The sequence below is a fragment of the Synchiropus splendidus genome, chromosome 7 (assembly GCF_027744825.2).
Source record: "Synchiropus splendidus isolate RoL2022-P1 chromosome 7, RoL_Sspl_1.0, whole genome shotgun sequence".
NCBI lineage: Eukaryota > Metazoa > Chordata > Actinopteri > Syngnathiformes > Callionymidae > Synchiropus > Synchiropus splendidus.
The window spans coordinates 19,321,222-19,340,299 of NC_071340.1; the positions used below are offsets into that span (position 1 = coordinate 19,321,222).

Sequence of the window (19,078 nt, forward strand, 5' to 3'; positions counted from 1 at the left end):
GTTGCCTTAATATCATGCATATCGGCCATACAAAGGGCTAAAATATATATTGAAAACAACAAGTAATCCTTAGAATCTCCGTGGTATTTATGTTTCATTTTTATACGACACTGCAAAATGTATATAACAGTGCAGTTGCACCGCAAAACCAAGTGTAAGGGTAAAGAAATGAAGCACCACTCCAGACTGCATTGAGGAAGAGTCGCGACCCCATTATACAGCTGAAACTTGGGTATCTGTTTATCCATTTGAGGCAAAAAACAAAAGGGAAATATACAGTTTTCTTTTTATCCCTATGCTTAATGTGTCACACTCCTAAAATAAACTCCGAAGTAAATGTTTTGGCAGAGCATGAAATCATTTATTATTCAATAAATTCTAGTCATCTCCACGGAATGTAACATTTTATGTTTCTTTTTCACAACGTTGACCACCGAACCAAGTCCCTCAGCTGGTCACATGTTGCACTCAAGACAATTGCCCAGCAAAGCACCGACCCACAGGAAGAACAATCCATAAACTCCACATAGAAGCTTCAAACTCACTTATGAGAGAAGAAGCCTTGCATTAATGCTTGGATATAGGATTCAGACACCTGTATTTCTGTACGACACTTGGGTATGAAGACAGAAATATTATCTTCTCACTCTACTACATGAATGAAGTTTTGAAGGTCATTGATTGCCCCCACTATGACCTCCAGTTCGCCAAGACCCCCAGAAAATAAGGGATGGAAGTGCCAGCATTTCTTGAAGTGACCTTCAAGATCTGTACAGAGGAAAATGTATATAAAGGTGGAGTAAATAAGGGAAATGTGGTAATTCTTTTATACTTACTCTCACTTTTTTTAGTCAAGGGCCCAAACCCATTCCTTCAGAGAGAGACAGGGCATCCCGGACTGGACCCTACACACCCTTGAGTCATGAAACACAATATTTTGTCCAACTTTGGGAGGAAACTACAGGGAGAAACTGTGTAATGTTGCCTCATACCATAAATGACATCAAATATTCACAGATTTCAGCCATAAAAGACAAAAAAGAGGAGGTAAAACCAAGATGAGCTTTATTCATATGTAATGACAGCGTCAGTAGTGTCAGGATGTGCACGAATATGAAGAACATTTCAAGCTAAAGATCTGAACCGCAACATGACAAAATTATTATTAGTAATGTCCAAGCAGATTTGTTTGTCTATATTAAAATGGAGCACCTATTGGGAGATTAAGACCTGAAAGCAAATCTATGACTCATCGTCACCGTGTAATTTCTGACAGATATTAGGCAGATGAAGTGTTAACGAAATCCCTGAAGTCTGGAAAACGGCTGTGAGAAGCTTCTCCAGAGAGCAAAGCGTCATGCTAAGCTGCCTATATCAACTCTAGTGAGCCTCCGGACAGAGGAAGTCAATGGTTGGTCACAGATGAATCAAGGCTGCATTCGATCAAACAGTTGCTAGATACTCGGCTTTTCATACAAGTAGCCCGATGAATAACGTACACATAGTCTGAACTAGTACTAGTACACAAAAGTCTTTTTGATTGCAGTGTGGCAGCAAAGATATTTCCTGCATTTGGGTTACATATTTCATACTCTACAATGTCGTTTAGAATTTGTTGGCAAGACAATTTCCTCCACAGCAACTAACAAAGAAAACAAACTAGTCGGTGCCTAAATGGTGCTAGTTCTACAATAAAAGGTACTTTTCTTCATGCCTTACTTTTTTTTCAGTCAATATTGACAAATCTTCTTCCAGTTTATAACAACAAATAATCCCTTTTATGTTGGCAGCATTGGTACACTGATGTCCAAACAAAAAAAACAGCATATCCTAACCACATCATCTGTCACAATGCTTTATTTAAACTAAAATGTTTGACACACCTTATGACAGCATGTTGTCATGTGATGACATGAAAGAGAAAAAGAAAACCCCAAAAGCATTCAAACATACATTTAAAATGTCACATGTATCACCTTTAAGTTATTATGTCAAAGCAAAAAAAAAACAAAAAACCTATCAGACTCAGAAGTCTGATGGCGGACCGAAAATAAAACAACATAAGAGCTATTCACCTCCATCATTTTTAGTTTCAAATTTGAGCTCAGGTGAAACATCAAGAGCACATGACAACAGAACAGAAGCTGGGTAATGCATCATCAACAGGCTGTTCAAAATTAAACCTTCAGGACAGAATGTAGTCCTGTAACCATCTGCCTCCAGCAAGAGTTTCTTTTTTTCTCTTTTGTTTCTGATAAATGTCTAGTGTCTGCAGGAGAAGTGAAGTGACATTAGTTGAAGTGTCGCTGTTCCCACATGGATTACTGCTCATGAAGGCTGATGATTTGGCTTGATACCTGAGAAACTGCACTGAGGAGGTAGCACACAGAGTAACCACGTGCAAAATGAGAGTGTCGACAGCAAGGTTCAAGTCATACAACAGCATGTCGATGTTTGTCATGACACTAGTCGTGTGGTAGGATGCAGGAGAAAAGGGAAGCGTGTAAATAAATGAAGAGGACTTGAGCGGGTCGAAGGTCAGCTAACAAATGACTTACTAAAATTATGTCGCATTTCCAATTGCAAACAAGGGGGAATTGACCCTTTCACCTCTTAAAATCATTTTGAGAGACAGACAGAACGTGCCAACCAATCAACCGCTGGTAATGGTTTCCGTGTTAAACAGAGAACATTCCGTTGCAATTGCACGTAGGCCGTTAAAAGTAATAACACAAAGGCCACCCAATACGTAGAAATACAGTAATACAACACATCCAGTGGGACACATAAAGTAGCCCCCAAAATGGACTTCTCCGATCGAAACATTTCTGTTTTCAAAAAAACAATGACACACTGGCGGTGAAAACTATATGTGAGAAGAGCCACGATGATTTTCGTGAAAGCAGGAATAACAGTTTACAGTCTTGAGTGTGGTTTATTGACAGACATTTCCAGTATTCCATGAAAGAGTGCTTCCAAGAGCTCGCCAGGTCATGCTCAAGAGGTCCATACAAGTCATGAAGGACAGCGCATGGTTGCAGCTCAGCACATGGAAAGCCAGGTGGCACTGTACCTCTGTAAAACGATTCCATCCCGGAAGATGAGCTCCGAAAACTTCCCCTCAGATGAAGATTTGCTCCAAGTTCCAAACCATGGTCTTTTATTTTCTAGTTTAGTTTTGTTCCCCTGGAACTCTCACATGGCATACTTTTGTGTCCATTCTCTTGCTTGTTTGTTGTATCTGTTAAAAACAAACAAACAAAAAAAACCTAAAGTAAATAACAGCTTTAAAATAGAAAGAGGAAGCTGTCACGCAATACATCTGAATCTAGTCTTTGATGACATCTTATATACTTGGGCATGTTCAACCATGAACATTGAACTGTAAACCGTGAATATGAGAATATTTCAGAACTATAGTGTGAAGAGAACAATTGCTTTAGATAAGCTTACTGGATGGGCCCCATAGTTCTCGCATAACACAGATCCTTCCAGCCACAATCTCAAAGTCAAAGGGATCCAGCCAGGTGCACTTTTGAGTTTCACTTGAATATGGCCGTGATTTAAGATCTGAATGTTCTTCGATTTTTTTGGTAGTGGCAGTGACGCGTAGTGGCTCAGGAATGGGGACTCAGGCCGTGTTCCTTTTCTCACCCTAACACCAGCACTTGGTTTTGAGTGCCCTCCACTATGAAGTGCCCTCCGCCGACGAAGTGAAGTGACCGACGTCCCTTAGAATTGGGGCAACTTCATCACGTCACACGTTAAGACAAAGTGTCATTGGTTGCCGTGCTGTGTTTTGTTTCCTGCATATTGAGTGTTGGAGATGTTTTGGAAATGCCAGCTCCAACTATTTTGCAACCTCTTGCATCAGTGCTGATCATCTCACTTTGATTGGTTTGGTGAACCAACGGAGAAGAAATGGGAGGAGTCGAAGCTGGCTTCGTCGCTATGTTGCGGTGATAGATCTGTTAGAGGTAGGACGATGTTAACGTTAGCGTGGATGCTAGCCCACTGTTGTTTGTTAAAAAGAAATAAAACAATACTGTTGTACATACATACATTGTATTGTTCGTGTTGTCGGACACGGTCGACCATTTGGGTCGCTAATGCGTGATTCGAGAGAAAGTAAACAAACGGAAGAGCAGTCTTTGTTACTAAAATGTCCCTGTTGTCCTGGACAACATTGTTATTAAATAAAGTATCCTGGAAATCTATTCACACTTCATATTCTCACTTTGCTTAAAGTCAGCTCCAGAGCTCCCTGGATTTGAAAGGATCATTTCAAGTGGTGAACAGCGAGTGTCCTCGGTCTTAGGAGTATTGGGACACACTACACTTTACATGTGAACGCGCAAAACCCAGTGTTAGGGTGATAATTGGGACGGGACACAGCCTAAAACATTTGGTAGTTATACTACATACGGTTATTTAACAAATGTGTTAAAGACTACAACTACATTACATCAGTAATTACACTGGTACTGAAGCATGATCTATGCATTGGCTCATTTAAGTAAGCAACTTACCTTTCCCTGTCCGCCTTGTACGTATGAGCAATCTCCGGTACCAGAGGGTCGTCAGGGTTAGGATCACAAAGAAGGGAGCAGATAGACAACAATACTGCGGAGACATAAGGAAAATGTTTTCAGTTCAACAAAACAAACCTGAATTCCATCCCAGACACGTAGAGCACTTAATTATCATTGGAGAAGGGGTTTGGGGGCTACAACAGAGGACATTAATGAAAATTCAAGATCATCAGCACATAGGTGACAGTTATGCAAGCACAGACGACCGTCAGGTGGACAAGCAGCTGCAACAAAGCAGGGCCTGAAAGGCCGTAGCCTCAAGAGTTGCATCAGCAAAACCATGGAAAGAAGATCATTTTTGTTGGTTTGCAATGTATAAACAGAGGGCAGTTTAACACATTAGAAAAGTGAATTTAAAATTTGACTCAAAGGAATCATTGAAAAAATAAACAGCAGTTGCTTAAATGTAATTTCAGTTATGACAACATACTTGATGTCAGTGTTGGATTAAAAGAGATTTCAGAAGCTGCTGACCTTTGGAGACTGTGAGTGCAGGAGACCATTGCGATCTCAGGATATCCAGGCAAATACTTCCGTTGCTGTTGATATTTGGGTGGTATATTTTTGTTGTAAACGCAACCTGTAACAATATGTAGAAAAGGTTTTCATCCAATGAATCACGCATTGTATCCAGGTAAACAATATGGTCTAATGTGACCGGCACACTCACTTTTGGAGGTTTGAAGGGGTAGTCTGTAGGGAAGTGGATAGTGAGAAAAAACACTCCATTCTGATATGGACTGTCGCTCTAATAAAGAGAGAACACTAAACATCAACAAATAATTTTCAATGGCCATTTTTAAAAGCAAAGAATGAGCATACTTACAGGACCCATTATAGTTGCCTGCCAATGAAATACTTAGGGGAAAAAAACACACATTTACCATCTAATAAATAAATGCATACATTAATTGCTGACAGTTAATATTGTAAAATGAGCTTACAATCATCTCCGACGGGCCCTGCTGAGCACTGAGCAGGTGGATCCCTCTCAAGGTCTGAAAGCTCCTGAAGACACATCAGATACAAATAGAACAATGAAGAAAAACGAGATGAACTGAAGGAGGAAGGAAGAAAACTTTTGGGTTCTAAAGAATTAGATGTACAATAGTTGATGTAAAAATTTACTAAAAATGCAAACTCTCATTTGCTTTTTTGTGTATATCGATAACTGAAGATCAAATATGATATTTTTTCATGTTTAGTTAAATTTGTATTTACATGAACAATGGTATGTTATTTAGCAGAAAATCAAATTATGTTGATCACAAACGACAAGAATATGTATGTTTTGACAAGAAGTCTGCAAAGAAGTGGTAGAAAGGATTTTTCATGTGAAGAACTGTTGGATGCTCGTGAAGCAAAGCAAAACAAGGTAATTACGTCAATAATTTAAAATCTATTCAGAGAAAGACCATCTATTCAGTTATATAAATACACACCTTGGCCTGATTTAGTGCCCCATATACCTCTCCATATATGGCAACAGTGACACGGGGGGTTCAATTTTGGCAACAAGCAAGCAGCTGTCATCCAGGGGCTAAACACCAACGACCGTTTTGCTCCAAACTCAATATCTTAATACAAGCGACCACGCTGAATTGTTCATTTTAATTGACGCTTTCAACAGATGCAAGATCATCGCGAGCTGTTTGGGATAAAATAAAAAAATATGCTATCTATTGGTATTAAAAATATCACATCGACAACAAATAAAACACAATCACGCGTTTAAATCCAAGGTTTTACACCGCGAGCTGGATGTTTTTCCAGCGTTACTGTAGCACTGCACCAACAAGGCCACTGGTTAGCCCGTCTTTGTTTATGAATTACTCGTCGACTAGGTCTAAACGCACACTGGAAACAGCGATTTAACGCGATCAAACCACCCATATGAAGAATATATTTACATTTACGTCTCAGAATTCGATAACACATCACCCCCGGAGCGTGTTTTCGGTGTGACAAACAATATAGACTCACCTTCTGAATTCTTTTCAACGCCATTGCTCCAATGGCTATGCTAGGTATCGGCTAATCGTCAACTCGGCACACATACAAATAGGCTTCAGTCGCCACGTAACGCCTTCCATACACTAGAAGACTTTGAAGACCAAAGTCTCACGCAGTCTCAAATAAAGACAATGTGTCATTCGCATGAAAGTTTAAGCTGTTAACACTAAAAAAGACTGTAGATGTTGAACGGCCACTAATTACAAGACTGCAACACCGACAGCGATGACGCAGACGCACAAATCGCTTCCTCATTGGCTGTTGTGCCACCACCTGATTCGTCAAATCCGGTCATGTGACGCTGGCTAAGGCGAAAACACACAAGAGGTCAAGTTATATGTTAAATTTACCCCCGAATATCGATTGAATACAGCCTAAATTATATAGTATATATGTTTGATAGGAAACCAAACACTACGTGTTCTCGCTAACCTGCCGTTTTTCTCTCTCTGGCAGTTACAGTCTTGTCAAGGTTTCCTTCAGAGAAACACAAGCAAGAGCACCACGGCTGTAAGTTCAGTTGACTGTTTAAGTAGTTATACTAAGTTCCAATGGACAATCTGTTGCACGGAAAAAGAATTGATTCGTTCTGTTGCTAATTCTGTTAAACTGATATGGAAGAATACAGACTGCAGTTAACTTTATAAAGGCACTGTTGATAAAGGTCTGTGAACAAGTACAACTTTTCCTCTGCTCTGTGAAAACTACATATTATTTAGCATCAAAACAACTTGAAAAACCAACAACTGAAACACTACCTGAAACTTAATTAATTTACTTAATTACATACAATATATATATTTAAAGAAAATCTTGTTTCGACTTCGAGGTTGTGGGCTGCGGCGGTGTATCTCAGCTATATAAGGTAGTTGACACCTTAGATAGGTCATAGATTCATAAACGACCACTCACACCTTTTATACAGTTAATTTTGGACTGTGACACAGTAAATCATCTATGTTCACTCCAAACCCAGACTTGCCTTAAGTTGCTCTCAAACCCACTGCAGATACTGCTGTAATATGTATTTAATTTGATCTCATTTTATATCATGTTAACTGCAATGCTAACTACAAGATTTGCTGGAAGAGTTAACATTAATGGCTAACTTTAAAAGTACTTTAAAACTTTGAAAAAGAAAATTGAAGTGAAGGCGAACTTGCGCAGATCTCACTTTTGACTCAAAATTGTGCTGAAAACAAGACAGTCCATTTAAAAGTTAAACTGTTTCTGCGTTGTGCTCTTACTTGAGTATATTTTTAGATTGGCTAGTTTTCTAGTACTTGAGTCAATTTTCATTTGAGTGATAGTACTTTTGCTTGAGTAGAATAATTATGGTCCTTGTCTACCACTGTTTACTTGTTACTTCATATACAGGGGTTGGACAAAATAATGGAAACACCTTGAAGCTTTTTTAGCTTTAAGGTGTTTCCATTATTTTGTCCAACACCTGCAGGTGACGTGTAAACTGCAGGCACACAAATCCTGAAACAAATAACTGCACTAGCTGTAGGTGACCCATTGTAGCCACAAGATGTCACTATTTGTATTGTGCGAGGAGCCAACCAGGGCAGGCACTTTATACAGAACTTTTCCAAGACTCAAATAAAATGCTCTATATCAGATGGAATGCGAGGTCTCTGAATTCAGTCATATAAAAAGATACAAGACAGTAAAGGAGCATCACTAGCATTCCTCAAGTCTATAATAGACGCGTATAATAGACACACACAATGCAATTGTTTATTCTAAACTCAATGTTTGGAGAAGAATATTCAACAGAGTCAGCTGCATGCTCCAGTTTCTGCAAAGCCTTGTGTTGAAAGGCCTCATGAGCTCCCCTTTATACGTCTTAAACAAGGCTGAAAAAAGAGCTCTCATTATTTTAGTGCGTGCGTATGAATGAGCTGCAGTGTTCGCTCTTCTTAAATGGCTGATTCAGTGTCAGGTTGAGGATCCTATCGTCAATGTGACACTGAGAAGGACCATTTTCCTTTGGAAAGCTGAAGATTCCTTCAGATAATATCTCATTGTTTGCTCATCCCTGTGCTCTCAATGACCTGCCTGTCCTCGGGGCCTTGGTGTAATCAGATTCAGCTTGCCAGCAGAGGTAGCAGTTTGCAGCAGGAGCCTTGTGCTCTGAAGTTGTCCACTTAAAGACAGCATTTATCGGCATGAGGTTTTTGGTCACGGTCAAGACCGTGCACTGGTGCCCACAGTTCCTCACTATGGAGGGTTGTCGCCACATCTTCTCCTGCGTGCCAAAAAAACTGCAGGCCTCCAGGTTATTGCTGCCTTCTAAATGGTTTAAAAAGTATTTGTTGCTGTCGAGCAGCACATCCTGAACCTGCATCGGGAATTTCCCACCTCGATCAGAAGTTGAGTTTTTAGTTACTGGGCGCCAGATTGATGTACGAGCTGAGGTGTGAATGTGACGGGACGGGGATGATATGGGTGGGGGTGGAAGCCTAGCTGACCTGTCTCACATGGAACATAGCCTATAGTGGTGATATTTGAAACCACGGACTCAGCAGACTCCAGCGATGTGTCTTTTCGGTCACATGAACTACCGTGGGCAGAAGTTCCATTGTATAACAGAAAACATCTCACTTATTTTGGCAATTAGATGGTGTGAGCATGAGGGCATTCATCCTGATACCACTTTTCCCATGGTTCCTATCAAAAACCACATACGCTCGCTGTCATTTTCAAAATTAACTTAAATGGGTCTTGTCAATGTCTTGAATTATCCAATAAAAGCAGACGGAATTAATGCTGAGCACAAGCGTCGCTCTCTGTCTCCAGAGGTGTTCTACCTTGGCTCAGCGTATTAGCTTTCTGATGGCTCTCGCTCCGAACAAAGATCCATTGTTGTCCCCAAACTAAGAGATATCTGTTCGCCCCCTGTATCAATGGTCTTGATTCGATTATACTCCCGGGCTATATGTGAAAGCAAGACTCATGTTTGCAGTGAAGTCAGCACTTTGCACAATCAAATAATTCTTTTGCTAAGTGACTAGAAAAAAGGACATTCTGTATAAAGCAATCAGCATTTCATGGCTCATTTCCTTGACTGTGATTTGATTTTGTTTATCGGTGTGAAGACCGACTTTGACCCCAGGTTCTCATGATTGCGCTGATAAAAACTGCTGAGCATTACTGTGTTTATGTAGTGTTTAAATTGAGATATTTACATATTTTAAAACGGCATTCACTGAAGACCCTTTTCAGGGTGAAGATTAAACATTTCAAACCAAAGACTGTCCATTCATTTAAACCTTCAGCTAGTCTGGATCCCAACCATCGACCACAATTTGGACTCAAGAAATGCTTAATGGTCTGAAAAAAACATGGATGGTGTCACCAAAAACGATTCCAAGGGCAATAAGAAAAGTTGTATATAGTTATATATAAGTCTATGTACAACAGCATATGTGATATTGTCATAGTGATGTGACCGAAAGCAATGTATGTGCTTTTTAAAAGTGCTTTTTGAATCATCTCACATTTATTATGAAATGTAAGGATGTTTTTCCCTACAGTATGATATGGAACCTGGAGCAAGATGGGATCATTTTTGTCTAAAAATGATGTTGCTGTGTCAGTCCAATTGAAGTTCTGTTGACATTTTTGCTACTTATCCCCTTGCACGGACCTGTGGGGGCCTGGAGCCCTAAATAAGAGAGTCATAACCTAAGCACAGATTTGACAATTATATGCCAATTATATCCATCGAAACATTCAGTGCGCCATAGTGTGTTAATGTCAGTGGAACATTCCACAATCTAGTGTCGTTCCTGCGGGTGTATGAGCAGTACCTGCACTCAGGTGACTCAGATCGAAACTCAAAGCTCATGTACATGGACATGAGAGGTTTTATATAGCTCCTCCAATTGGTATGCATTCAGGGGTCTATAGATACGGACATCTGATCTGGACCCATGTGTCCGTCACCTCTGATCCTCCCTCATCAGAAGTGCATCATGTGGAGCCCAGGCACAAACCACACATCAAGTCATAAAGAAGCAGTAATCCTCCTGGGGTTAAGCACTTAAAGCGCAATCCCCGGAGCTGCGTGTCGCTGAGTTGCCCCACCATTCTGCCACAGTGATTGACAGCTCTGGAAGCTGTTTTTTTACTGTGCAGCTCTTGCTACCAGCAGTTTCCCAAAGCTTGGGACCAGTGTTGGCGAACACCTTTTTTATTTTACTGGTGACACTCACGCATCATTAAATGTCTTCCAACTTTTGGAGTTCAAATGACAATTTTAGGTTTTTCCCAGTTTGCTGGGTTTCCTTGAGAGACAAAGGAGGGATTTCCTTTGTAGCACACAGACATTGGCAGCACCAACAAATGGCTGCAGACTGTAATCAAATATGACTAAATATAAACATGTATATCTGATGTGCCATCAGTTCACTTTTTTTAAACTCCCATAATAGTTGTAATCCAATGCAAATAGACGATCAGAAAAAACATAGTAGTGACTTTTGCTTTCTAATTTATCACCAGTTTTGATGACAGAACACTTACATTTTAATGATAGAGTTGTAGATGTGGTCAATATAAGTGTAACAATGGTTGCCAACAACTTATTATAATAACATTTCATCTTTAATTTTATGGTTGCTACGTCATTACACAGCACTAGTTGAGCGGATCACGCAGTCAAGACTTGAAGAATTTAAATAAAACACATTTAAGTATCAAAGCCTGAATTGCCTATACAAATAGAGACAGCTTTACGAAAACCTTACTCCATTTTATAGCACTATATAGACCAGAGGTGGTCAAACGGACTGCAGGTGGCCATTGGCCTGTATTCACGAGGCTTCAGTGAGCTTAGAGCAAAAGTAAAATTCCTTTTAAATTCTTTAGGTTCTTTTCAAATAACTTTAGATCTTCTTCCTTTCTTTTTTTATGTCTGAATTACATTTTATAGAGTGTTAGCAATATTTTTTTGCCCCTCAAACAAAGCATTCACCACCTGAAAGCTCTTCCATAATTTATGATTTATATTGAAAATATTTAAAGTTAATAAAAGTATATTTAGTGAAATACATTTTTGAATGATGCCACTACACATATTTTATAAGATTTAATAGACTACTTCTGGTTTGACCGCCCCTCGCGTTAGTCTCAGGGTAAGGGTTAAGAATGTGGCCCCTGTGCCACTCTTGATATGGACGTATGAATGGAGGACTAGACCACAGATTGCGGGTGATTTATTTAACCTAAAATTTCACTGTGTCTAATCATTGTTTTTTTAAAAGCATTATTTACATGCAAATTTGTATGTAAATCAATGGCATCATTTTCAATTTTTCAAAGAAATATTCTTAAAAGACTAAATGCAGCTGAAACGCTCTTTGTAGAGCGAATTTACTGGGATGTGAACCCAGCCCACAGTATAACAGAGAGATGTCAAATTTTGGTTCTTTGAAATGCCACATAGCCAATTTGAAAAAATCTTTCATTTCACAGTCGCACAATGGCGGTTTGTATTCTATGGTGTTGCGACAACCACCTGTTGCTAGACCGGCTACAGAAAACAGAGGTGTGTGTTAGTGTCTGTGAAAGTGTGTGTGTGTGTCAGTAAGTGACTGTGACATGGGGGGGCGTCCATCCTGCCGCACAATAAACAGTTTGTTTCCCAGGAGCACCCCTCATGTTCCTGTTGTTGGCTCCATCGCTGCTCACTGGGAAACGTCCTGGCCTCTATTGTCCAGGAGGTCGGGGGTCACAGGATGCTCCTAAAGGCCCAAAAGGGGAGGTAAGAGGTTGGATGCGAGGCTTGATAAAGAGCCCACCTCCCACACATACAAATGCATGCACTCTTGAAAAAACAAAACATTAAAATTGCTTCTTTTCTTCCTTCTTTTGTCATGCTGCAAGCTCTGTTATGATCAAGAGTTTGAGGAAATTAGGGTTGAGACAATGCTGACTCTTCAACATCCTCATGACTTTTCGGTCTCGAGGCCTGACTCGGAGTTTCTTTATTCCATAGATGTCGTTGAATTTGCATGCTCTTCCACGTATAGTGGAAGACCATCCTTTTCTAGATGGAAATTATTTGACCAGATATCCATATGTACATGCAGAACCTTTCCACACACCTTGTTGCGTTCACCTCCATGCTCTGACAAAACAGCGCCCACTCATGTGAGGTTGTTTGCTTTACTTCCTATGGCTTTCAGCGGCATTCATTTTTGTTACGGTGCTCGAGTGCTTCAGGGCCTTCGGCCTGTTCTCCACATCAGCGCGATGAAAGATTTGAGTCAGTTGACATTTTGCTCTCTAGACATTCATCTTTTTACAAGGCAAAGCTGGAGCCTAAAAGAACTCTCCAGATGTTTGTTGCCTTCATTGTAACAGCATATCTACAGAACAGTCAGCTGCATCTTAGCAACAGCATATTTATCTGTGGTATCTATGTATATACCTTCTCATTTCACCTATGTTATTCATATTTCTTTCTCCCAATTTATGCATCAACACAACCGCATGTATGTGGCTCTACAGGTCTCATCATTAATACATGGACAGAAAAGTCCATTTTAAAGGATAAATTAATTGTATTTTTTCAGTTTTGTTCGCTACCTTCCATGACAATGACATGAACATGACATCGCAGGAACCTCTGGAAATGCTTGGCCGGATCTTACAGTGACGATGCCGTATGTGCCGCAGAGTTAACACGGTGGTTTTGCTGTCCCGAGCCATATCATCTGCGCTGGCCTCTTGTCCTCGGAGTGCTTTAGCTTTGGCAGCATGGAAAATTATCTCAGCGTGCAATCTTCCTTCTCCTGGTGGACCCAGGAACACAAGTGTGTATATTGTCATCTGCAACAGTTCTGTCATTATATGTTCCATTCCACGCTTGGTCTTGTGTGGAGACCCAGCCTGAACTTCTTTTCACCGTCGTCACTTTTATTGCTTATATCGGGCAAATTGTTTTCTTGTGGGTTGGGGCTATTGTTAGGGGCCGGGGTGGTGCTCAACGTCAATACATACCTTAACCCTAACCCAGCAGACTCTGACACTGGTCCTCAGTTATCTGGATCTGTTTGTCTCCTTCTTGCCCCCTGTTACAATTGAAAGTCTGTTTGTTTGTGAGCATAAATTAAAAAGTAATAGACAGATTTCATTACATTTTCAGACAGAAATGGGATAAGGAAAAATGTTTTGGGGCTCAGCTGTGTCGAGGAATATGTGGCTCGTCCTGCCAGATGGTCAGGGATAGTCACTGACTTGCAGAATGTGGATATAGCACATCTCCAAGTAGAAGTTTCAAGTTACTTTTGTGATTTTGAAGGTGAGTTGCTACTCTATATAGCAACTGCTTGGTGTTGCTTCGTCCTTTTATGTTCTGTTGTGGAGTACTTCAGTCGCTTTAACAGGAGGCATGTTTGTATTTTGTCCTTGAGTGGCAAATGAAAGACTGCTATCGTTCATACAAGAAAGCAGGACCATAATGTGGTCTTGGCTTGTAGAGGACGCGATTGAAGCCTAGAGATTTGTCTCAGCTTCAGTTTTAAATCAGACTTATTTTTCCAGAGGTGTGTGCTCTCTGAGTACTTCTAGTTAACTTGAAAACTTGTGCTACATAATGAGTGAATGTTTTGAGCCACTTCAGAATTTAGTTTTAGCAACAAAATGACATTAACATTTTGAAAACAATCGGGATTTAAAAAATACAGCAAAATTAAAACATTGACCAAAATGTAAAAAAATAGAGAGAAAAATAAATATGAAGAGTGAGGAATGCTATGTAATGACAAAAACATGTTTCTGTGATCAATGCATATTTGTCAAAATCAACACAAACACATTGATGCAAAAAAAAAAAAAATCACAAACATTATTAAGGAATTATGAGGTGTGGCTTTTGGGTGTACTTGTACATACAACCAAATTGATGAGATCCTGCTCTTCATAAACGTTCATGTCTTTAACTTCTTCCGACATTGTGCTCATGGGAGCCAGATTTTCACAGTCCAAGGGATCCATAAGGCCCTGCAGCCACACAAGTTTGACCCACCTAGCGGGACTGTTGCTCTGGTACAATTGAGTTGTTTGTTGTTTCATCAACCAGCAATTCACTCAGCTCTTTCTTGTTCTCTTTCGGACGTGCCAGCTGGTTTGCTACTGGAATGTGATCTGAGCTGCCTTCCTCGGGCATGGTATCATTCCAAGATCCCGGATCCGGAGAACTCAAACACAAAAATAATGAGGACTGGCTCCAGAATCGGGCTGAGCCACTGATCATAAATTATTGACCGATGAGAATCAAACAGCGATAGTAGGTCTATCTGCCGAACGTGTGCAGTTTTGGACCAAGTTTTGCTGATGACGGTAACATGAGAGACAATAGGTGCTCAGAAATGTGCTCTTCCCTTCTCCACCACAGGCAGTTACAGTGATTATGCTCATAGTTTGAGTTACATGTCGTGAATCATGCTCCAGGCCTGAACCTCACCTTGTCTTACCATGTCATATCACGTTAGGACACACCGGGTGATGGATGTGACAGCTGGAAAAGGTTTGAGGCTCTGTGGATAGTTTGTTTTCAGTCTGCACTGGAGGGAATGGATAAGAGACACACGTGAAGGCTTGCCTTTGGCTGCAAAGATCATCTGTCCTGTGGAGGCAAACTGGAACGACTTCATTGTTTAAAAAAAAGAAGAAAAGAAAAAAAAACCTCCGGACAGCTCGGTGTTGTCCAGGTATCCCAGGTATGTAGAGTCAATTAGGCAAATTGACCTCTGCGTGTGATGACTTACGACCCTCCGCAGATTCATTTCCTGCTCCGTTTCCCAGTCTGCCACCATTTGTGTTTTGGCTCCGAAATCCTTCTCAGATGGAGCTCTTGTCTTTATGACCAAATAAATCAGACCAGTGCCAAAAAAATGGGATTAAAATTCCCCTAATGCAGCGTTGAGGAGCCCAGCTGCAGTGCACTGTTGACTCTGTGCAGCTGCATCATGACGGGGTGAATGATTTAATTGGCATGCAGCTTCCTTTCGTCACCGGGTGATAATTGCCTCATAGAATGGGGGAAAAAAAGACGCTCAGGTTATTTCCATGTCAGCTCCTCTTCACAGTGAGAAATGATATTTTGCACTCAGACAAGCAGCAAGTCAGTCACAGAGTGAAATCATTAGCGGAGTGAGGCGGAAGAAATGCGGCGCAGCAGGTAGGAGATGTCTGCGGGCGACGTGGTCCCGGCTCTTGGCCACTGGATGCACTGGCACGCAGCATACCTGCTCAACAAGTACGCCAGGGGAGGTTTCAGCGTTATTTAATCAGCCAACATGTCAATTGCAATTTTCTTTTTTTTTTCTCTCCCACGGTATTAATAAGAATATGTTTTCATGAGGCAAGAACATGCTTACTATTTTGTAACGCTGAGGTGAAGTGACCCTGGTTATCTGGACTGTGTTTTTCCATCCTGAAACTGAAATAACAGAAAGAATAAAGCAGCTACAATATGAACACTGCGACCCGGTATTACAGTGCTAGAATGTGTCACAGTTACAAACACAATATTTGAAACAGAATCAGAAAAAACGTTATTAATCCCAAAGGAAATTTTGTTTGTAACATGCTCTTTAGACAACATATCACAATCAAATGAAAAAGATATAATATTATAAAGTGCAAAAAGCTATACACAATTCCGGAAGCGTGTATGTGAGTTCCACCAGTTGCATGTCGCTTGTAGATCACAATGTGTCGTGCTGACTGAAGACAATCGTGAGGCTTCTCAGCCTGTCGAGGGCTGTTCTCTTCCACAGACAGTAAGGTATTGTTGTCTGGAGTCATCTCACCAGCCAGGACGCTCACGACGAAAGGTTGTGATGAGTAAGAATCAGAGTTGTGGTGAGAGTCTAATATGTTTCAAAAGATGATTATTACTCTCTGCTTGTGTGACGTTGATGGATTGGTCTTAAGTGTCTATCATTAAAAAAAAATTCCGGTCGGAGCCACAACAATGAACTCAGTACTACCGTACAGAAAACAGGATCTTACTCTTGTGATGTCATCGAGGCACAGTTCTGGTTCTCGCTTGGTGCCACGCTGCACTGAATTTTAAGTTTTGTACTCCTGTAGTTCTAATTCAACAGAATGTAGACGACATATGGTCATTTCATATTGAATATTTATGCATACTTCCACAGTTTTGTTGGTAAGTCCTTCATGGAACACACCACAATGACATATGTTTTTTCCTGATCTTAAACCAGTCGTCTTTGTGCATGCACTCACTTTGTTTGCATGTAGCATTGCTACTCATTTCACTACTAGTTGGTTAGTTAGGTTTAGTAGTTGGACAAGGAGTGAGAGGAGGAGAGTGATGATGTTACTGCACCAACATCAAAGTGTAAATCTGCCCTGCATCATAGTTTTATCGCCAGGTTTTATTTTGTCCAACCGTGCTTGACTTATATAGCAACTCATGTAGCCTTATTTAAATCGCGTTTAAGGTCGCTTCTAACTTGGCTGTGTTTTGGATCCTAATGACACCACTAGCAATGCTAAATGCTAACAAAATAGCGCCCAAAGACGAGAGAGTTGCGTATCATCTGGGAAATCTGGGAAGAATACTATGTATTTCACCATGGAATATCGGAGGCATGTTCCTTTAAGCTCCAGTACTTGCACTGATCTCATCTAAATGAGTTTAAAATTCTTCTATACGGCAAGTTACAGCTGACGGAGAGACCCATATACAGCGCTTCCACATCATCCGCACACATTTTCATTGTTCCGATAAAAGATCTGTTCCATCTCTCGTGGCAGTTCATCAAAAAAAAACGCTTCTCACTTGAAATCAAGTAACACAATGTGACCCAGGTCATTTCAAATACAAGTGATACGGATACTAGACATGGATTGGAGAGTAACAGTTATTAATTAGGAAGAATTGTGCTTTTCCTTACAGCAACACACACACACACACAGACACACAGCTGTGGATATTTGAGTATCCTATGAGACAAGCAGCGGAGTTGTGCAGTAATTCTATAGAGAAGAGTTTTTTTTCACCCATGAAGCTGATACTTTCCAGACGCTTTGCATTACTCTGACAGGTTGTACGCCGGATACGTGGTCATGCTATAACTATGGGGAGGGAAGAAGTGAAGTCAAGAGACAGTACTAATAATAAGTTATCCATGTGAATTTTTGAAAATCTGTGTGAACTGGGCATAAACATCTGCTCATGCGGATTCATAGGCATACAAAAAAAAATCCAGTAAGGACGCTAAAAATATGCAAAAGACTTGTGGTGCAGTTTTCCCAAGGCCAGAGGAAATAGACTGACAGTTTCTCCATGACCCCTTTAATACCCCCCCCGGTAACCTCCCAACAACCCCCATGAGGGATCCTGTCTCTATGTGTAAAACAGACAGTCAAAAAGCATCCTGGAAACTTAAGAGGCACAAAAACAAGTGGACGTGAGGAAGTCCAATAAGCCAGAGCGCAGAGGACCCGGTCGGGAGCTAATCTGGAGGCCACACAGAGCAGGCGCCAAGCCTTTAGAGCCGAAAAGCTCTGCAGAGCAGCGTGGTCATTGTTGTCTTTGGAAAGTAAGCAGCTTCTTCGAGGCCACTGGTGTGAAAGCCACCTCTCTTCTTGAGTGTGTGTTGTTGACACACAGGGCAGGTGCAGACGCTCTCTACAACGCTATGAAGTGGAACTCCTCCACAAACACAGTCGCACATAGCCGCTCGCAGCCGGGATGTCACAAGACGGACCCATCTACAATTTTCTTCAATATCTCTGCGACAATCAGCGAGGCTCTGCTGAGTTAACATAGGAGCCACAGAGATGGAAACAATGGCTGGATTCTTCAGGCTTGAAGATGTGGCTATGGGAAATGGCAGGGATGCCAGAGCTGATAAGTGACCGAGGAGGCTCAAGTTACTTCCAGCTGTCTACAGCCCTGCCTGCCAGTACGAAACGTAGGGTTCACACATAACACGTTTCATTTGGATCACGCTCACGAGAAAATCTGGCGGATATATGAAATAAAGTCAACAGCTTTTCACTTGGGCCCAGTTTACATCACCGGAATGGATGTAGAATCCCCCTGGGAGTAGAAGGATGAACTCTCAGCTGAGAAAACACCGGCTTTGACCCAGCGAACGGTAACATTAACTGGATCAATAAAAGCAGGGAGCAGGAAAACCTGAATCCAGCATCTGGAGGGAATCACGCCATGTTGGAGCCACCCGCCGCTCACATGGCCGTACATAAAATCTTTCCATAGCGGACCTGTTGAGCTTTTTTTTTTTTCTTCATTTTTTATTAAACTATAAATGATTTCTCTTCGTCGTCACAGCACATAAACAAACTCAATTAGTCCCCTTGTAAATTTAATTAGTGGAAAATAAAAGTGAGCGTTAAATGAATCCAGTAAAAATGATTAATAGTATTTAACACAGGCTGTTTTGTTCAAGGTAAAAGGA

At 40.9% G+C, this 19,078-nt stretch overlaps 1 protein-coding gene across 1 annotated transcript; it reads right to left on the reverse strand.

The window, feature by feature from the left end:
- Positions 1 to 1,048: 1,048 nt before the first annotated feature.
- On the reverse strand, positions 1,049 to 6,847 carry ube2d4 (ubiquitin-conjugating enzyme E2D 4 (putative)). The gene is made up of 7 exons (XM_053871290.1): positions 6,576 to 6,847; positions 5,537 to 5,600; positions 5,419 to 5,450; positions 5,263 to 5,340; positions 5,067 to 5,172; positions 4,530 to 4,623; positions 1,049 to 3,241 (listed from the first exon to the last, which is right to left on the reverse strand). The coding sequence occupies exons 1-7, from the start codon at positions 6,597 to 6,599 to the stop codon at positions 3,196 to 3,198; spliced, it is 444 nt and encodes a 147-aa protein (XP_053727265.1). The 5' UTR covers positions 6,600 to 6,847; the 3' UTR covers positions 1,049 to 3,195.
- Positions 6,848 to 19,078: the final 12,231 nt, after the last annotated feature.